The sequence below is a fragment of the Xylocopa sonorina genome, chromosome 7 (genome assembly GCF_050948175.1).
Source record: "Xylocopa sonorina isolate GNS202 chromosome 7, iyXylSono1_principal, whole genome shotgun sequence".
NCBI classification, from domain to species: Eukaryota; Metazoa; Arthropoda; class Insecta; order Hymenoptera; family Apidae; genus Xylocopa; species Xylocopa sonorina.
The window spans coordinates 3250899-3268453 of record NC_135199.1 but is presented as its reverse complement, the minus strand read 5'-3'; the positions used below and the strand labels follow the sequence as shown (position 1 = coordinate 3268453).

Sequence of the window (17555 nt, the reverse complement as noted above, 5' to 3'; positions counted from 1 at the left end):
GGAGGGACACTCCGTCGTCGAATGAACTTTATCCAATGACGGCTGGCTAACTTCTATGGTCCTCTCTGATCAATAATTCATTCGTATCATCGCAGTCACGTCGACGGCGAATAATAAAGAGACGCGCGTGGATCAGTAGAACGTCCAGGTTCTCGCAATTGTTAGGTTCGCAAGTTACGGTGAAGTGTTCAAATAAAAATGTATCCGAATAAATCAGCGGATGAAGGTATATATCACCGGCGCTCATCAGCGGCGCCTCTGTGTATGCATGAAATATGTAAATAGAGTCTAGGAAGTGGGGCAAAGAATTGCGACGACGGAGTCCAGAATTAGGTGCCATTATTCATCGCGAAGGTATAATTTCAAGCAAAGAATAACACTGCGAAATACATTCATGAGGGATAAATTCAGAGATTTTCATTCGTTATTTAAAATAAAATCGTTCTAATTCCGTTCGTAGAATAAACGCTCATTCTTCTCCATAGATTTTGCAAACATTTCAGAGTATTTCGCGAACCTCAAACATATTTAACGTTCGTCCGAGAGCGGAAGTCGAGCAGGTTGGGAACATTCGAACGTTTCTATTCGCGGTTTATCGGGCTCGGCTCGCGTCGTGTCGGGTTTTCTCGAAGAACCGACGATGGATGGTTGTCCTCTTTTTTTTTTTTCTCCCCCCGGCACACCTTTTCATCTTTCAGACGGGTTTTCTTGCAACATTATCTTCCGCGGCGAAAGTGTGCCGCTCCATCTGCGAAATTGTTCTTTATAGAGCCCGGAGAAAAGGAAGCTTTCGAAGGAAGGACGTGAGACGGCAAAAAACACCGTGCGAGAGAGGCCTTAATGGAAAGCGTAGATACGTCATGTGATTCTAAACGAGATTGTGCTACGAATGGTGGCAGGGAACCCGACACCCGTGCTTTATTGCCGTAATAATTTTTAGTTGGAACGTTGACACGGCGAAAATAAAACCGGGAGTAATTTCCACTTTCGCGAGCATCGGAATAAGCTATTAAGCATACTTCCGTTTTTTCAAGTACACCGGATAGGGTCACGCGCAATTCAAATATCTTTTCTGAATGTCCGATATGCAATTAGTCCGATGTAAAGGAATGTTCAATTTGAAAGGAACCATCGTGCCGCGCTTAATTTTATTTATAAGCGAAACGACGCGTTTAAAAATTCCAAATCCATTGTGTTATCAGCAAACTGAAGTACAACATGGTCCTATTGTGAGTGATGTCAACAAAAGTTATTGTCAACCCTTTATTAAAGATATCGAACAGAATTTATTACGCGATTCACCGTATCTGTCTCTTGCACACAGTTAACCGCGCAGTGGAAAACAAAAGTTCCTATTCATTTTAGTTCGTTAAATTCTGTACCATGTTATCATCAACATCATCATCCATGCTGCTTACAATATATAACAGAACGATAATAAGCAATTTTTCCCATAAAGAATACGATAATATCGTAAAATACCCGAGCGACGCGTATTAAATTCAACAAAACTTTACGCGACTATTACGGCAAAACTATAATAATTAAATCTGTAAATTTACGCTCACATAGCGCGAGACATTCTCCTCTTCAAAACGAGTCCAATTTCATCCCGATACGACTTTCCATTCTCAAGATATCGTCGTTTAAAGCGAACCGTATTTTTTCCCGCTTTACTGTGTCCGTCCTACTCGCATCAATGAAGCGCTCTCGCTCGCACGTTGGGTTGCTTCAAGCTCCTTGCACCGTTCTGCAGCAGACGACGAATCAGCGCTTTTACTATTACTATTGTGCGTACGCATTTCGCCGAAAAATATATAGGTCACTGGGTCTACGCCCATTCATAATTCGTCCTCGTACGCTAAACTTTAACAGGCAATATCTCGAGAATCAGTCGAGATATCGATATGAAACAAAAATCACTGCCAAGAGGGCACGTTCCTTTACCCGTAGAATATGATATTGTTCAAATTTATGCGACTTCTTGGTCGTATTAAAATTGGAGCAAAAATACTTTTGATTCGAATGAAACGTTCTAGAGCACTTTTTTAGACAAATAAGAACGTATTCGAAGGCTAAGAAAAGTGTTAGATGCTATATGTATGTTATGACGTCAGCTTTTTTTTTGTTACATATTATGTATTATTCGTATTTGTTGGTTAATGCATCAATAAAACCGCGAGAGCAAAAAATTTCTATTTAGTATCACGCATTTTTGAATATAAGAAGAACAGAAATAAAAATTTCTTGCTGGATATAAAAAATCCTGAATAAAATCTATAGTGGCGCGGGAAATGTAGTATACGTTTCCAGAATGAAACACGAGATAGAAGCGTTACTAGCGGAAGTCGAAGTATGTTCGGCAAAGCTCTTTACCCCTGGCTGGCATTCCATTCTGGTTCTCCCCAGACTGCTTGCAAATCTCTGGCGTACCTATTATCTCAGATATCCCGAAACGTGTTCGTATCGCGGAATTGTTTCTTCACGGTTGATCCAGAGCGCATAACGCGAGAATCTTTTCATTTCACGGATGTTGGGAAATTCGCGTTCGACAATGGTTCGCACGAATTTCCAGCTAAAGGAATTTCGTCGCAGATTTATTTTAATTTACATGAAAACCTTCCGCTGCCAGTGTTTATATGTAAATCGCGCTTTATCTTATCGCCATCGCGTCGCGAAACGCCGCCCTTAAAGTGCCACGCAGTTGATATGTATTCCTTTTCCCGACGGCCAGAAAGTTCCACGCGAGAGAAGTGATGCTTGCATCGCCAGCAAAATGCTTTTTTTTCTACCCTCTATCATACTCGTTCCCGTTCAGGCTTGCAGATTTTTGCAGATATGCAAAAGGTATAAAAACATTATTGTCAGGGGACATAGTGGCAAGTTTTTTTGAAGTAAAAAATTCTACTTTACTCACATTCCGTGAAAAAGTGTGGAATTCTGTTCCGCGATAGGGAATGTACAGCTTTAACGTCTGAAAGATCGGTGGGGTTTCAGATTTTGCAATGATTGCTTCAATGTCTTCATTTCCGGGTAGTTTGGGCAACAGGGAGAGAGCGGGAGAAAATTAAAGTGCTGATTACCAGTGGCGTTAATTACAGCAAGAGGTCGAGAAAATGCAACGGCTCTAACGGTTTCTTTTCAAATGCGCTGTCAACCCATTAATCGCGACAGATAAGCACGCGAAACGATCCTCTTAAACGATCCGGTCCGCGTTTCATTTCCTGATAATTGTTGTACCGTGACTCGAACGATTAAGAACGGGTCGGCCTAAAAATACGAGGACGCTTTAGAATTCTTCACGAGACGGAGCGAAGGTTCGAACGCTTTTCCAGCAGCTTGGCGGGCGTCACGCCGGTTTACGGTAATGGAAGGAGAGGCGAGCGGAAATTGCTTAGGCGGAGGAAAAGAATGTAGCGTTTCGAGAAAGTTCAAATTGCGGGGAGAAAAAAATTCGAAATGGGGAGGACAAAAGTCCAAAGGTATATCCTCCGGGTTGAACAAATTTAGTTGCACGGCGTTTGCTGGTCAAAAACAATCTCCAAACTTAATATCCTACCTCGCGTTTCAATTTTCCTTCCTCGATTTTCTCCGAACGAAGAACGTGGTACAAAAATGAAAAAAAAAGGGATAATATCTCCGTTTGGCGGAAATTTTCCCTGTTTTAGCCTGGGAATCTTTAAAAATGAATTAGACCGCGATTGCGGGGGAACTTTGCGGTTTCCTCTACGCGAGCGTTCCCAACCGAATTACCGAGGATCCCGTGGAAATTTGCATCGCCCAAGAATTTCGTGGTCGATCAGCTTAGATTGGATCGAGGATGGGTGGTTACGTAACAATTTTTTCTATTTGCCACGAGACGTTCCATTACTGACCGTTATGTCACCGAAGCTACGAGATTACCGATTAATATTGCAATCACGGAGAAGCAAGAAAATGGTATCGTATGATGAAATATTTACGCGATATGAATTCCACGTCCCAGAAGTGTCGATTAATCGGATCACTGGTAAAGGAACACGACGTTGCAGCCCTCCGTCCGTTATGCTAAATCATAATTGAAAGGTCAGATGCCAAGATCAAAGGGTCAAGAGCGAGGCTTTGATGAAGGGCCATGTATCGACGCACTCGAGCCGATTAGTATACGACCTGTCCCAACGACGTCCCACTTAACGTAATTGCTAATCCCGCGAGAACATAGATCTCCGCGTGCCAACTTAATCTGTTAACCCATCTGCGGACACGGAGGAGCGTGCACGACGGAGAGCGAGAATGAGAGAGACTTTTCGTTGGGATCCGTTAAGAAGATCCTGCGAACATCCGCTTAATTAAAATACGCGCGGTTCACGATGGCATCCCAGCCACGTCACCGGAATTCATTTGCAACCGCATTTCTCTGGATCACCCTCCGATGAAAAAGTTGTCCCTCCGTCGTGTTCGACTATTTACCTCTCTTTTTTCTACCCTCAACATGGCGCCTTCTCGTCTGCGCTAGTCCCCGCCGTCAAGTCGTTCGACCCCGATGGAAGCATACATTAAGAATACTAATCAACGGTTTGCGTTGAAGTTCGCCGTTCAAATATTTCGATTAACGAAAATGACAAATCGCGCGACGCGCAAACTTTTCGAACAACGGGAGCCGCAACCATCGTTCGCAGTAAACGCACTCGATCACCATCAAATACGATTTCGTAGGGACACACCTTTCAGGGCACGGGCTCGCGTCAACCAAAACCGCGCCGTTCGTCCCACCAAAACTGACTTTCCCTCCGCGAGGCGCAAAATTACCCGAGCTAATTGTTTCTCGCCCCCTTCAGCCAAGAGTTTGTCACCGCAGGACGCGCAGGGTGTGCACGTGCAGCGGGCTCGTGCGCGTGATCAAGTCGACCGCGGCGTAACAAACGAGCCGCAGTACGGTGATCCAGCCGAGAGGGGTTGATTTACGAAGCGCCATGGCTTGCGGGAAACCTGGCCGCCGCGCGCGTCTACGATCGATGGCGAAAAAATTGTAGACCGCTCGAAAAATCACCAGGCTTGCCCAACTACTTATATTTTCGCCAAGGGAAATATATGTTACAGATTTATAGAGAATTGAGTAGCCCATGTTCCGTTCGGTTGTGCGAAATGTGATCGATATCCAAGCTGTAGCGCGGTCATAAAGCGTAGCGAGCAGAATGGAAGGTTCTATTTGGCAGAATGTTCAGGACTTTAGAACCCTGAGTGAAGTATAGTTGGTGCAAGAATTCTAGTGTTTCATAGATGTTAACTTTGCCACATGGAATGATTCTATTTGCGTGCGACTGGATATGCGTGGAAACATAGGACGACAGAATGTTTAGAAGGCAATAAATAGAATGACTGCGTGCGATTGGGTTCGAGAGGCCGAGGTGCGAGAGAAGGGTGCTCGGAACCGAGTGACAGGAGCTGGTGACAGGATCGTGTGACTAAGAATAATAAGGGTAGCGTAGACGTGACCGCGAGCGTTCGAGGAATCGATGCAAGAGGAATGCATGAGGAACAAGGTGGATCGGAGGAACGAAGGAAGTCAGTTGGTGTCGAGCAGCGACAGGGTAAAGAGCGAATAGTTAGAAAGTAAAAAGCGACTAGTGTGATTAATAGCGACTGTTAGTTAATAAAATATACACTTACAATTTCGTACACATCTACCGTTTGTATTTATTAAAAATTGGAGACGATGCCTATCATTTGGTTTGTTCTGATTGCAGGTAAATCGACGGGGCTGGTGACGACCACGAGGGTGACGCACGCGACACCGGCAGCCCTTTACGCTCACGCAGCCAGTCGTTACTGGGAAGACGACGGCAAAGTGCCACCTGCTGCACGGACCTCGTGCAAGGACATCGCGCGTCAGCTGCTCGAGGACGAGCCCGGTCGTAACATCAACGTACGGGATTCTACGGTTCCGCTTAAATACCGAAACTTTTCTCGAATCCGTCCACGATTGCCAATCGCGATTGGATATATTACGGGGATTTGCGACGGATCCTGGTATAGTTATTACGAACCGACGTGATTCGATCGATAGAAACGGTTCGTGCTCGAAGGAACGTCTCCTGGAAATTTCGAGCGATCGTGCTTCTCTGTGGAGACAGTTTCTACGAGGATTAGGAGATGAGCGGTACGTGGAATCGTTTCTGAATTTCACGTCGCTCTCGGTTCTTTCGCGCGACAGAGATTATAACGAAACTCCCTTTAGAAAAGGTTCTTGATTATTTCCGGGAATTTCAGTCGCGTAGTTCTGAATTCGTTTCAACGAATTACGATACTGCAGAAATTCGAAATTGCTTCGTACAAAAATTCGATAATGTGATTTGAGGGGTTTAATTGGGATTTAATATTGAATTTCATTTGTGGAAATCGACAGATTGATAATTATGAAACGTGGAAATTCCTACGGGTAAATTTTTCGATACGATTCCAACGAATTAGGTAGTTAATGTATTTTTATTAATTTTTCGTATAAACGTTTCATCTTGATTAAAACGATACAATTTGTGCAACGCGGTCCAACAAAATATTTAGGATATTAACACGCGAATCAGAAAATTCTTCAGTTTATCGTGTTTTCTCGTATCGAAACAATTTTTTCGGTTCGATCTCGCGCAAATGCTTTGCGTGTTATGATTAAAAATAACTAATACATCAACGCATTCTTCGCCGTCGAAAATTGCGCGAAGCTCAACGGAAATTGCGATTGCATCGGGACTCCCATCGCGGGCAGAAACAGCGCGCGAATCAAAAATAAAAAAATTTTTAATATCTTGTATTATATTGGATTAAAATGCTCCGACTGGAAGCGTAACATTGGCGAACAATTTCACGAATTTGCTCGTCCGGCGTAGTAAATTGCCCGACGTCCCGAAACATTCGACGGCCGGGAGAAATGTTAAAAATTCTCGAATTAAAACGATTGTAGTTGGCGGGGGAAGGGTGTTTGGAACCAACAATGCGAGGTGAACGCGAACTCGTGGCAAACTTCCATCCACCGATTTATCGGTGGACGGTTTACACCGTGGCTTGTTTCGTTTTAACATCGCCGTGGGGAAAAAAAAAAACAGCCACTGAGAACTTATCCAATCGCGCGAGTGTGTCCTGCTGCCGAGAGACCCCACTTCTCCTCGATAAAACAGTTCGATCACCGTGAAATATTTGGCCACTGTTCGCACCATAATGTACAAATTGCGTCGTTCAATCTCGAGGACCGGAACGTTCTCCAATTCGCGATGCGTTCGACTCGCCGCTCTGATTTCTTCCGAATAACATCGAAAAATCCAATGGAGATCGTTGCATTCGCGTATAAAATAAAAGTTGGAAACTCCCGTTCGAAACGTATGAACGTAAGGTGAAAGTTGAAAAGTTGATAATATGCACGCTAGTGTCTTGCTGCTTTACGATTCCATTTGAACGGAGAAGTTGATAATTCTCACTTGGAATCACTTGAATCCTTGGATGGTTAAGTAACGGCGCCTGGCGTAAAGTTCCGGCGGCACTCGCCTTGAAACTTCCGTTCGCTCGTTAAAACCGAGGCTAAGATAAGGCTCCCGTTCCATTCGTGTATTAGAAAGTTTCGATCGATCCGCGGATAGATCCCGTGGCGATCGATGCTACGGGAAACGGAGTCTCCTCGCGGCGCTCCGGAGGACACGGGAATCACGTCGGTTCAATCAGCGAAAGTTAGGCAGGTCAATCGGTCCAGGAGGTCCCCGGATGATGTTTCCGCGGCGGCGGAAGCGGAGAAAAAAGCTCGTCCGGGAGATCGGCCACCGCTTTTGTGCGGAACTTCTATGCAAAACTTCCTGCTCGATAAAGTCTGCTTAGCCGGAGCTCTCGAGGGAGTTGGACCGTTAGATAGAGCGAGAATTACAGGTCCACGGGGGGATCATTTTCCGGGTGAATTCCAGTTTTCTGATACGTCGATGGGACGATGCGAAACGGAATGAAATTTATTTTCTATCATGGTCACGTAACCAATCCATTGGATTTTTCACATTTTTGCATCGCCATTAAGGATCGTACGATCGAAATTGCTTTCACGATGGTTCCATGGAAATGTACAAGTAGCGTGCCAGGTACATCCGTGATAAAATATAAGGGTGTACAATGTACCTCGTGGACTCGCAATCCTCTCTAAACGCGTCTTCCGTTTCAACCTGTTTGAAAAAATAGAAGACGGAAATGGGCGGAATGAGAAATCGCGAACGAAAAGGACATTTCTCTTTGGGTGACTTTGAAATTCTACGAAATTGCTTCTGGGATCACGTTCTCTGATGGAACACAAACACGTGCGTCAGACGAACGTTCGAAAACAGCAGCTCCGAAAATGAAAGGCCCGGAACAATGCTGGAACGAGCGATAAACTTGCTGAATTTAAATTTAAATTCGTTTTCCAGACGGAGTTCCGTGTACGTTGCGCAGGAATCGATAATGATCATCAGGAAATTAATGGCGGTGGTTGTTTGTGGAATGCAACGTGAGATACAAAAATGGAATCGCATTAAATTGCATTGAATTAAACAGAATCAAATCCTTCTTACGGGTCGAATGTTTTCGCTGCAGTTAAAACACGAATTACCTCGCACTTCGAGCATCAACGGTATCGACTTTTGAAGTAAATCCATAATTCAGAGGTTAATGGAAAAATTGCGTTTTTAAAGTCGCACGAATTAACTGCAAAAATTTATATGAAATTCATAACGAAATTAATGAATATTTCGTTTTATTATCGTAACGGAACAGCGAATGTCAAATGAAATTCATAAGATAATAAAATTGAATTACTTTCATTAACGTCGTTCAAATGAAATAATTAAAGATCGGTCAATTTCAGAATTCTGAGAGATTAGCCTCGCGTTTTTCCTCTCGAACAGTTTAAGTAGATATTAATCCCGTAAAAGGGTAAATCTTTATCCTTCGAACGATCGACGAGTGTTCAAGTTTAGTGCTCCCAGAATCTGATTTCGCGGGTCCCTCGGTGAAATACGCGGTGATAAAATTGTAATCGATTGCAGGTGGTCCTCGGCGGGGGCAGGCGTCATTTCGTGCCGAAAGTGATCCAAGACCCGGAGGAGCCGGATAAAGAGGGCAGACGATTGGACGGAAGAAATCTGATCGAAGAATGGGCGAGAAACTACCGGTTACGGAACGTGGCCGCGAAATTTGTCGCTAATAAGGAAGAGTTCGAGGATGTCGATCCACGGAAAGTGAACTATCTGCTGGGTAAGGAACAGGAACACGTTTCCGTAACTTTATGTATAGACGGGGTGGAGAGAAATTTACTAGCTATAAATTTCAACGGAACTGATGACAGTCTCTATCTAAACCACACGTGGTTTCAATGCAGAACAATATTCCACGGTCTTGTGCGGAAAAAATATCAAGAAAATTGCATTACGCGGATTGAATCTGCTCGATTCAACTAGGAGAAATATTATTATTAATGAAACACGGTGGGAATAGAGCAATTTAAACAATGCAAATTGCGCATTGAATCCTTGTAGGTAACTATCGATCGTGCATGATTGCGTGAATTCTCTAACGCAGTTAGCTCTTAGTTAGTCTGCCCTAATTATGATCGGGATAACGTTTGAATTTGAGATTGCACTCAATATATCGATCAAAGCTGTTGACTCCGTTTCAGACTGAATAATAAGGAACGTTATTGCCTGGTAGTTGATTCTGTTAACAATTACATAGTTGACATTAAACACGATAAGCGATCGATAAAGCATAACGGTATCCACAATTTCGTCAGAATAAATAATTATTGCGCCAACTATTTGCCTAAACGATACAGTTATTATTTTTATCAAAGTATTGCGCAACAAACTCAATACTACGCGGTGAATTAATTAATTACAGGTCTGACAAAGAATTTCGGAATAGAGACGAGAGAACTGGTACTAACAGCTATGCGATAGAACCGCGCAAGAACGGTACAAAGCTCTTTCAATTACGGTCTGTAACGGCAGCGTTGAGAACACATACGTGTTATTCTGAACGTTTCATTTACAATCGCGGTGGTAGTCGTTATTCTATCGTGTTAGATTGTCGAAATACCCTCTTCCATTCGCGTTCAAGAGTTGAATATTCCGGAACTCGATCACAGACGGTTGCGAATTGATAAAAGTTGCCCTCTTGGAAGTTCAGTGACTCACGTTCGTTCGATCATTTCAGGGCTGTTTTCCTATTCCCACATGGACTTCGACGTCGACCGAAACACGAACGGAAGCGGCGACCCCTCGCTCGCTGAAATGACGATAAAGGCGCTCCGCATACTGGCGAAGAATCCCAAAGGATATTTCCTATTCGTCGAAGGTATGTAAAAACGAACGAAGAGTAGTACGCGGATACTTCTGTGGCCCACTCATTCGATGTACAGAGCGAACCGCGACAAAGCAACCTAACGTTCTTAGGAACGTTGTGCTGGAATAATGATCCGAAGGAAGGGTCTCCTTTCAAATTAATAACTACAGAACTCCCACGACAAAATCATTTTATTATTCATTTTCAGGAATCTCAAAGCTGAGTATGTTCATTTTGGAAGTCGATTCGGAAGACAAATAGCTCCTGTGCTTCTCAATATTTATTTAGCAAAAATATGAAGAACGAAACGAACGACTCTAACCAGTTCCGTTTCGAATATCGTACGATACCATTTGAAAATTCTCATTTTGAATTCCGAAATAGCGTTGGGGCCCACAACGCCTCCCCCGTACTTATTTCTCGTCGCTTTTCACGAGAAATCCATAATCGTGGCGCACGCGGTCATGTAATTCGAATCCCACGGTGGCGCAATACGATTGAGCTAATGCCCTCGAGAGAGTACTCCTTTTGAGGATAGGGAAACGCGAGTTTCCTGCGCGGAGATTGAGTCAGCATTTTGTGCTTTATCGAATTTATAGCTTCCCGCCCCTAGTAACCGGTACGTATGTACATCTCGTGTTCTTTCGTCGTCGTGAAAGGCATTTACCCGAATTCTACCAAGACACATTTTTTCTCTTCCTTTTTCCCTCCGTTCGCCACTGGAGAAACCGCTGAACCAACCATTTCCGTGACCGTGGACTTTCGCCCCGCGTGTCATGTTTTGCCATGCTTATAGATGGAACAATAGCAGCCTCTTTACCCGTTCTCTGATCGTCCATTAAAATGGAGACTCGATTCCTTTTACGAAAGGCGACGTCGAGGGCAAACAACGAGGCTAGATGAAGGGACAAAGCGAACAAAGATGACACGTAGATTCGGGTCGAGCAAGAAATAGTGCCGTATTTCAACGAACATAGAATTCGTGCGGATGGCTGAAAACGTTCGCGCATCACTGAGGAGACTAAACGATTTATAGGGAAAAATCGAAGTTGTCATAACAAAATGCGCGTCCCTTTGTCTCTGCCGTTGAATCTCACGATTGAATTCTGGTCGTGGAATCACGCGCTGTTACTTTTATCTACTGTTAACGAAAACCTTTTATTAATTCCCCTGTGCGAAACCAACGACGCGCCTCGTTCCTTTTACGAATTCGAATAGAACGGACGGATATTGTCGCGATGATAATATTTATCGTATCGAACCATTGAAACAGTATTTATTGTATAAACTCTGTTATTTATAGCCTTGCTATCTCATTTTATAGCTTTTTCAAAGCTACGTTTTATACAGTGGAGCAACAGTTGTATGATTCATGCAATTTGCTCTATTCTGTTTTCTCGAGTTCACTGGGAGGCATTTGCCTCTATTTGCGTCTGTTCCAATGGCATGTATCATCGTGTGCCCCTCTCGCTCTCTACAGTTGCTTCTAACGCGTGAGAAATAGTATTGCCTGAAGGTGCTTTAAATTTCACACCTTTAACTCCAATGGAAGTCATTAGAAAAAAGGTGAGCGTATCTGCCATGATTTAGGTGCAACGGAGAAATGAGAGACCGATCGTTCTTGCTATCTGATCACGGGTAGCCTGCGCTGTTCTTGGACACGAGTCGCCCACCTCCGATTCAGACGTTATATCGAAGATTCCATTCGATCTCTGACATCATAAATTTCACGAAACCCAATTACCATCACCCTTTATACCTTCTCGACTAACACAACCAACAATGTCCATTAATTATTCGTCTATCCTATCTCCTATATCTCTTAAAACCGTGTATCTAAAAATCCCTTGTTCGATGCCTTCGTCGTATTATTGTAAAACGATAAGATAAGATTGATCGCAGACTGCTCTCTTTTTACAGTTTCTATTTTAATCCTACTATTTTCTTACGTTCTACTATTTTACATTTACGTAAAAATTGCATTCGCGATAGTTTCAATTAGCTTTCACGACGTAAAGTACTTGACATCGTTAAGTAGACGTGCAACGTTATCCGTTCAAGAAACATCACGTAGAAGAAAAATGAGGGTAACAACGAAGAAAATCGGCTAGATAAGAAACGAGCCGAGATAACGAAATACTCGTTGACAAAGGACAAAGTCCACCGTTGGTTCCATTATCAGACGCTAGACTAATATCGTCGGTTGACTATTCTTCCTTTAAACGTCGCTTGAAGATCGTAACTCTGCTTCTCGGTTTGGTGAGGCTGCTTTGTAATGGACGACCAAATCCGGATCCGAAGTTTCCTGCAACGCAACAACTGTTGCTCCATCCTGGCAGCTGGCAGATGCATCCCTTCGCTGACGGATTTTGGCATGATATCCCATTTGGTCGTTGATGCGAACCAAGCTGTTGCAAGTTCGTCGTAGCCCGTTCAACTTGCAACCTGTTTCTTAAATTGACGATCTATGATTTAGTTAGAGTATCGCAAGACACGATTCGTGCGACGCGTAAAACCTATTCCACGTTCCACGTTTGGTTTTTGTTCGTGACACGGGCGAAAAATTTCAGTTATAAATTGTCGTAATTTTTCTGCCGCGCGTGTTTTTTGCACCTGTTAATTTCGTCCAGCCTTGAGGGCAAACTTTTATCGCGCGATTAAAACGGAGTCCGTGCTGGAAGCCCAAAAAAATCTGTAGAAACGAGGAACACGGTATCTGGCTTCCCCTTGTCGTGAATTTGTCTAATTTTACGCTGAAGGGAAATAAGCGTCTCCGGTGAAAATGGTGGCATCTGGGGCGAACGGCGTTCAAGCGTTCATGTGGCGCACCTCGCAAAAAAATTCTGGCCCATGACGTTTCTTCCGATTCCGCATGCACACGGCGATGTCTTATCGTCGTTACTGTCACGTCGAGAGGCCACTTACACGTCGACATGTTTGGAAATGCCCAGGGGAAAAGAAAGCACGGCGGTGGAAAAACCGCGGGGATTCGAGTTGGCCGAGTGATTAAAAGGAATGATCCCGCGCATCTGCTTTCGACTGCACGCTTTTAATTCTTTTCGACCCGTATTTTGCGAGCGTACGTGCTCGACCGTGGTCGAAAATTTTTTAGCAATTTTAAGAGCTCTTCGTTGCCTCCGGTTTAATTTCATTTCTTTGCGGTGACAGAATACAATTTTTAAGTGGATTCCATATTTTCTTCGTTGGGAATACTCATTAATTCTGGTGAAATTTTTATATCGCCCTGCACTCGCGCAGGAATTGCAAATAGGGAATGAACGTGCATGAAAATATATTAGACCTCTGCACGAGGGGTGGTCTCAAGGCGTTTTCATATAATTTCGTCGCGGCGGCGCAAATGCAAAAAATAGGAAGGACGCCAGTAATGCGTTAAAGAATTATAAAAATTTACACCCATAAATTCGTGCGCTTGGAAGCACATGAAAGCGGCGTTAAATCCTAAAGCGAGGAATTTTTTTCTATTTACGATGTGCGTCGCGAGTTTTACGTTTCGTGCCATACAGTTTCTACGTCAAGAAGTGTTGCATGCCAGTTGAACGCTGCTGGACTATCTCGAGTTCACTTAGCCGCGTCTAAAGATTAAAATACGTAGAAAATGTTTACGAGCTTTTTCACAATCGTTGCAAATTTTTTTATAATCTATGTTGATTGAAATTAATCGATGGCAGATTCTTTAACATTCGGTTACATTTCAGCAGGACGGAATTTATCAGAGCCATGTGAAAAAGGTAGCGAAACTCGAGCTTAGATTTCAGTTAAAATGTAAGGGGATCATGTTTCATTGAGCGAAGTGTGTTTATTCTTTGTGTAAAATTTCGGAATCATTAATGATTTTCATTAGAACGAGTAGAGTTCTTACGGGCTCCTTGTACGTGGAATGCATTAACGTGGAACGTAATGCGTCACATCGGTGCCGGATTATTCGGCTTGAAACCTGAAATGCGGCCGAATAAGCGTTCGTTACAGAACTTTCTACAAATTTCTCTAGGGGATGCCCTTAATCCTATTGGGGTTTTTAAACGACGTTGTAATTTAGTTCGGAACAAAGTTAAATCGTTTCTTGATTTACTCTTAGCTTATTAACTCTCGATTAATCGTGTCTTTATCGTATTTCATTTTTTTAAATTAAATTATGAATAAATCTATATTTTTAATTGAATCTATCTCTAACACTTCGATACTGCAGTTCCAGTTTATAGATGACATTTCGCGTAGTTACAATGACCTAGATTCTAGTGAAAACCAATTAAAATTGTCGCATCTATGAATTACACGATATTCGTAAAAGCGTAGCAAATTAAACGGAATGAAATAGTTGTGAAAAAATTGTTAAATATAATCGCAGCATCGTAAATTTTTACTAGTGTAACAGATAAAGTCGAATTTAAAGGGAATGAATGAAATAAATAATTAGTGGAAAATCCTCTCGTGAGTTGAAATCCAAAGTACTTTCGTGCTCTTTAATCTCCGGAAATGGCTTTCAATTACCCCTTGGAGTATTAAAACGAGTTTCGATCCTAGAACCATGTTGATTTACGTGTATACATATATTTATTAGTTCTACTGAGCGCGAATCAAGTTTGTCCATCATCCATTTAGTCGTTTCGTTATAAATTGCTCTCGACCGAGAATAATAGGGAAGATTTGTCAAATCGCAATGTACGCTGGAAAAATTTATTTTCCAACCTGTACAATTGCGTATGCGAACTGTCACATAAATTCCGTACTCGTCGAGAACGGAAATGATTCGGAATTTTTTCAGTGACAGTTTTTCGCGATATTACAGCGGAAAAACGACATCGTTCCCGTTGCTGATGGAAGGTATACGTTTTAAGGCGATCCACTTGAAATGACCTGCAATCTCGAATCGCTGGGAATATGATCGTTCGGAGCAACGCGAAACACAAGACACTTTAGATCAACGATTGGACGTTCGCTGAAATTCTCAGACAGAAATATAGTTCTACTTAGTGGGTGATTCGTCGCCGTACTTATTTCTATATGTTATCGTAACCCGAGATTCGAGATTTAGTAGATTTGTTTAAGGACACATTTTCGCGATAACCAGGTTCACAATACATATACATATATCTTATGCCACCGAATATTTCAAATGGTATAGTCGTATGATTATAAATCCGATTGTCACGCAACTAATTAATTAATTCTGGTTCTCTAATTACTTCAAGCAACATAGAGAGACCCTGACGCACGCGTTGCATATTATGCAGCACGACGATGCAGCGTGAATAATTGCATTGCAACTCTGTAATTCTACTATTATGCGCGGGCTAACGAATTAGATGGAGACCCAATAATAATCCGTATACTTAGCGATACTGTCGAGAATACTTCTATTATCCCAGCACAAATTCGTTTCAAACGCGCACTTTATCAATTTCGGAAAAATATAGCCTACGGTGCAATTCCGTCGATCTCGATTTATGTCTACCATCACTCTATATCGCGACCATATAAGCCTGCGTGTAGTCGTACATCGTGTCCATTCAGAACTTCCGGTGTGACGCGACCTGGGCAGAATTAATGCGCGGCACTAAAACCGAATAATCGTAGCCAATCATGGCGTCGTCTTGTCGAGCCAGACAATGTCGAATACCATTTGAACCCTTCGGTTTCGGTGGCTAAGGTCGACCATACAGGATGTCTCGTTTCACCCCCGGTCGGCTCGATTCGATTCCCCTGTTCTTGTACGCATGCACGTGTTCAGATTCCACGTACATCGACCCGGTTGTTTCGGATCGTTCCTAAGTAGCGCAACGTCGAACTTTAACCCGAACTTTCGGTAATCCATTCAGGGGGTTAACGTCATTCGACGTCCCGATAATTGGATCCGGAATTCTTGCGGGTCGTTCTGAATAATTGGCGTTAACTGCGCCAGCTACAGTGAATTTGCCAAACGCGAATCGACGACGTTGACCTCCTTGCCCCGGAATCTCTAATTCTATCGCGGTTTCGTCCCTCCTTTTCTCTATTTTCTCTATTTTCAACGTTCTTGCGCAATCAACTTCATTTCCCCGATGCTCGCGAGGAGTAGCTTACACTTGTTCCGTTGCTTGTACCGTACCTTCATATTTTTCGAAAGTTCGCTCGCGAACTGCGTTAGAAAAAAAATATCAAAGTTGGTAATGGTATTACAAGCCAGCTTTCACTAACCTGACCATATTCGTTTCAAACTTACTCGCGTCGAGCGGTTTTTTAAAGCGTACCTGAAGTTAATTTCCAACGAAACAGGACTGGCTGGTTGCTCGGTTTCTCCAAAGTATGTCTGTACCACTTTTTACGAATTACAAGCTCCTTGCGATAACATATTCAGAAATACTCGTACGTACTTTTTCACTATTAATTTCAACTTTAATTCGATACTGGTCATTTTTCACGCACGTTATTGCTCGTTCTATTAATTTCACGTTGCGAACAGATATTCGTTTCCTCTGGTTTACTAAACGCGAACGGTCCATTTGTGTGTCCGCAGGCGGTAGAATCGACCACGCGCATCACTATAACAATGCCTATAGAGCGTTGGACGAAACATTGGCGCTGGAGGAAGCTGTGAGGGCGGTGATGAAGGAAGTCGACTTGTCAGAGACGCTTCTCGTCGTGACAGCGGATCACTCGCACGTACTCACGCTTGGTGGTCTGGCGACGCATCGTGGGAATCCTATATTCGGTAAGTGAGGCGATAAGTCACTGTCCGATAGTTTCACAGGCTGTGCAGGGACAGGCAGCTGGAACGATTTAACGTGTCTCACGGACTGTGTGGTCCCGAACAAAGCCACCTGAATTCGGAAATAGATTCTCGATACGAAGCTGCACTTTGTTCATTACGAGTATTCGACGGAATTGCGTTACAGCTTCGCATCCGTGTGTATAGTTTTGTTTTATCAAATTTTTAACAGCTTAATACTTCGCTAGTGATACAGCGGGTAACTAAATGCAATTCAGAATTGATTTAATATACTTCTTCAAAGCTTCCTCTGTTTCGAGTAATTGTAATTCACACATTCTTTTCGTTTGGAATTTGCATAGTTCCTCCCTTTGTTGTTAAAGCTTCAAACGCGATAATTTCTTTTCTCTAAAATCAAATGAAATTCCGGTTACAAAAGATTAACTTCCCACTCTAATTCCGTTGGTTATAAATTAACGACAATTTTCGAACGCGAGCTTCCGTGCAGAAAAGTTGTCGATCGATC

The 17555-nt window shown here is 43.0% G+C and overlaps 1 protein-coding gene across 1 annotated transcript in view; it reads left to right on the top strand.

Annotated features, from left to right (window-relative positions):
* The window catches only part of LOC143425504 (alkaline phosphatase), a 202443-nt gene that overhangs the window by 154937 nt on the left and 29951 nt on the right, over positions 1–17555 (top strand). Inside the window, exons 4-7 of the mRNA XM_076898369.1 lie at positions 5727–5905; positions 9030–9237; positions 10195–10335; positions 16838–17032. Of these exons, the coding sequence (XP_076754484.1) occupies positions 5727–5905; positions 9030–9237; positions 10195–10335; positions 16838–17032 (723 nt within the window). The remainder of the gene's footprint in view (positions 1–5726; positions 5906–9029; positions 9238–10194; positions 10336–16837; positions 17033–17555) is intronic.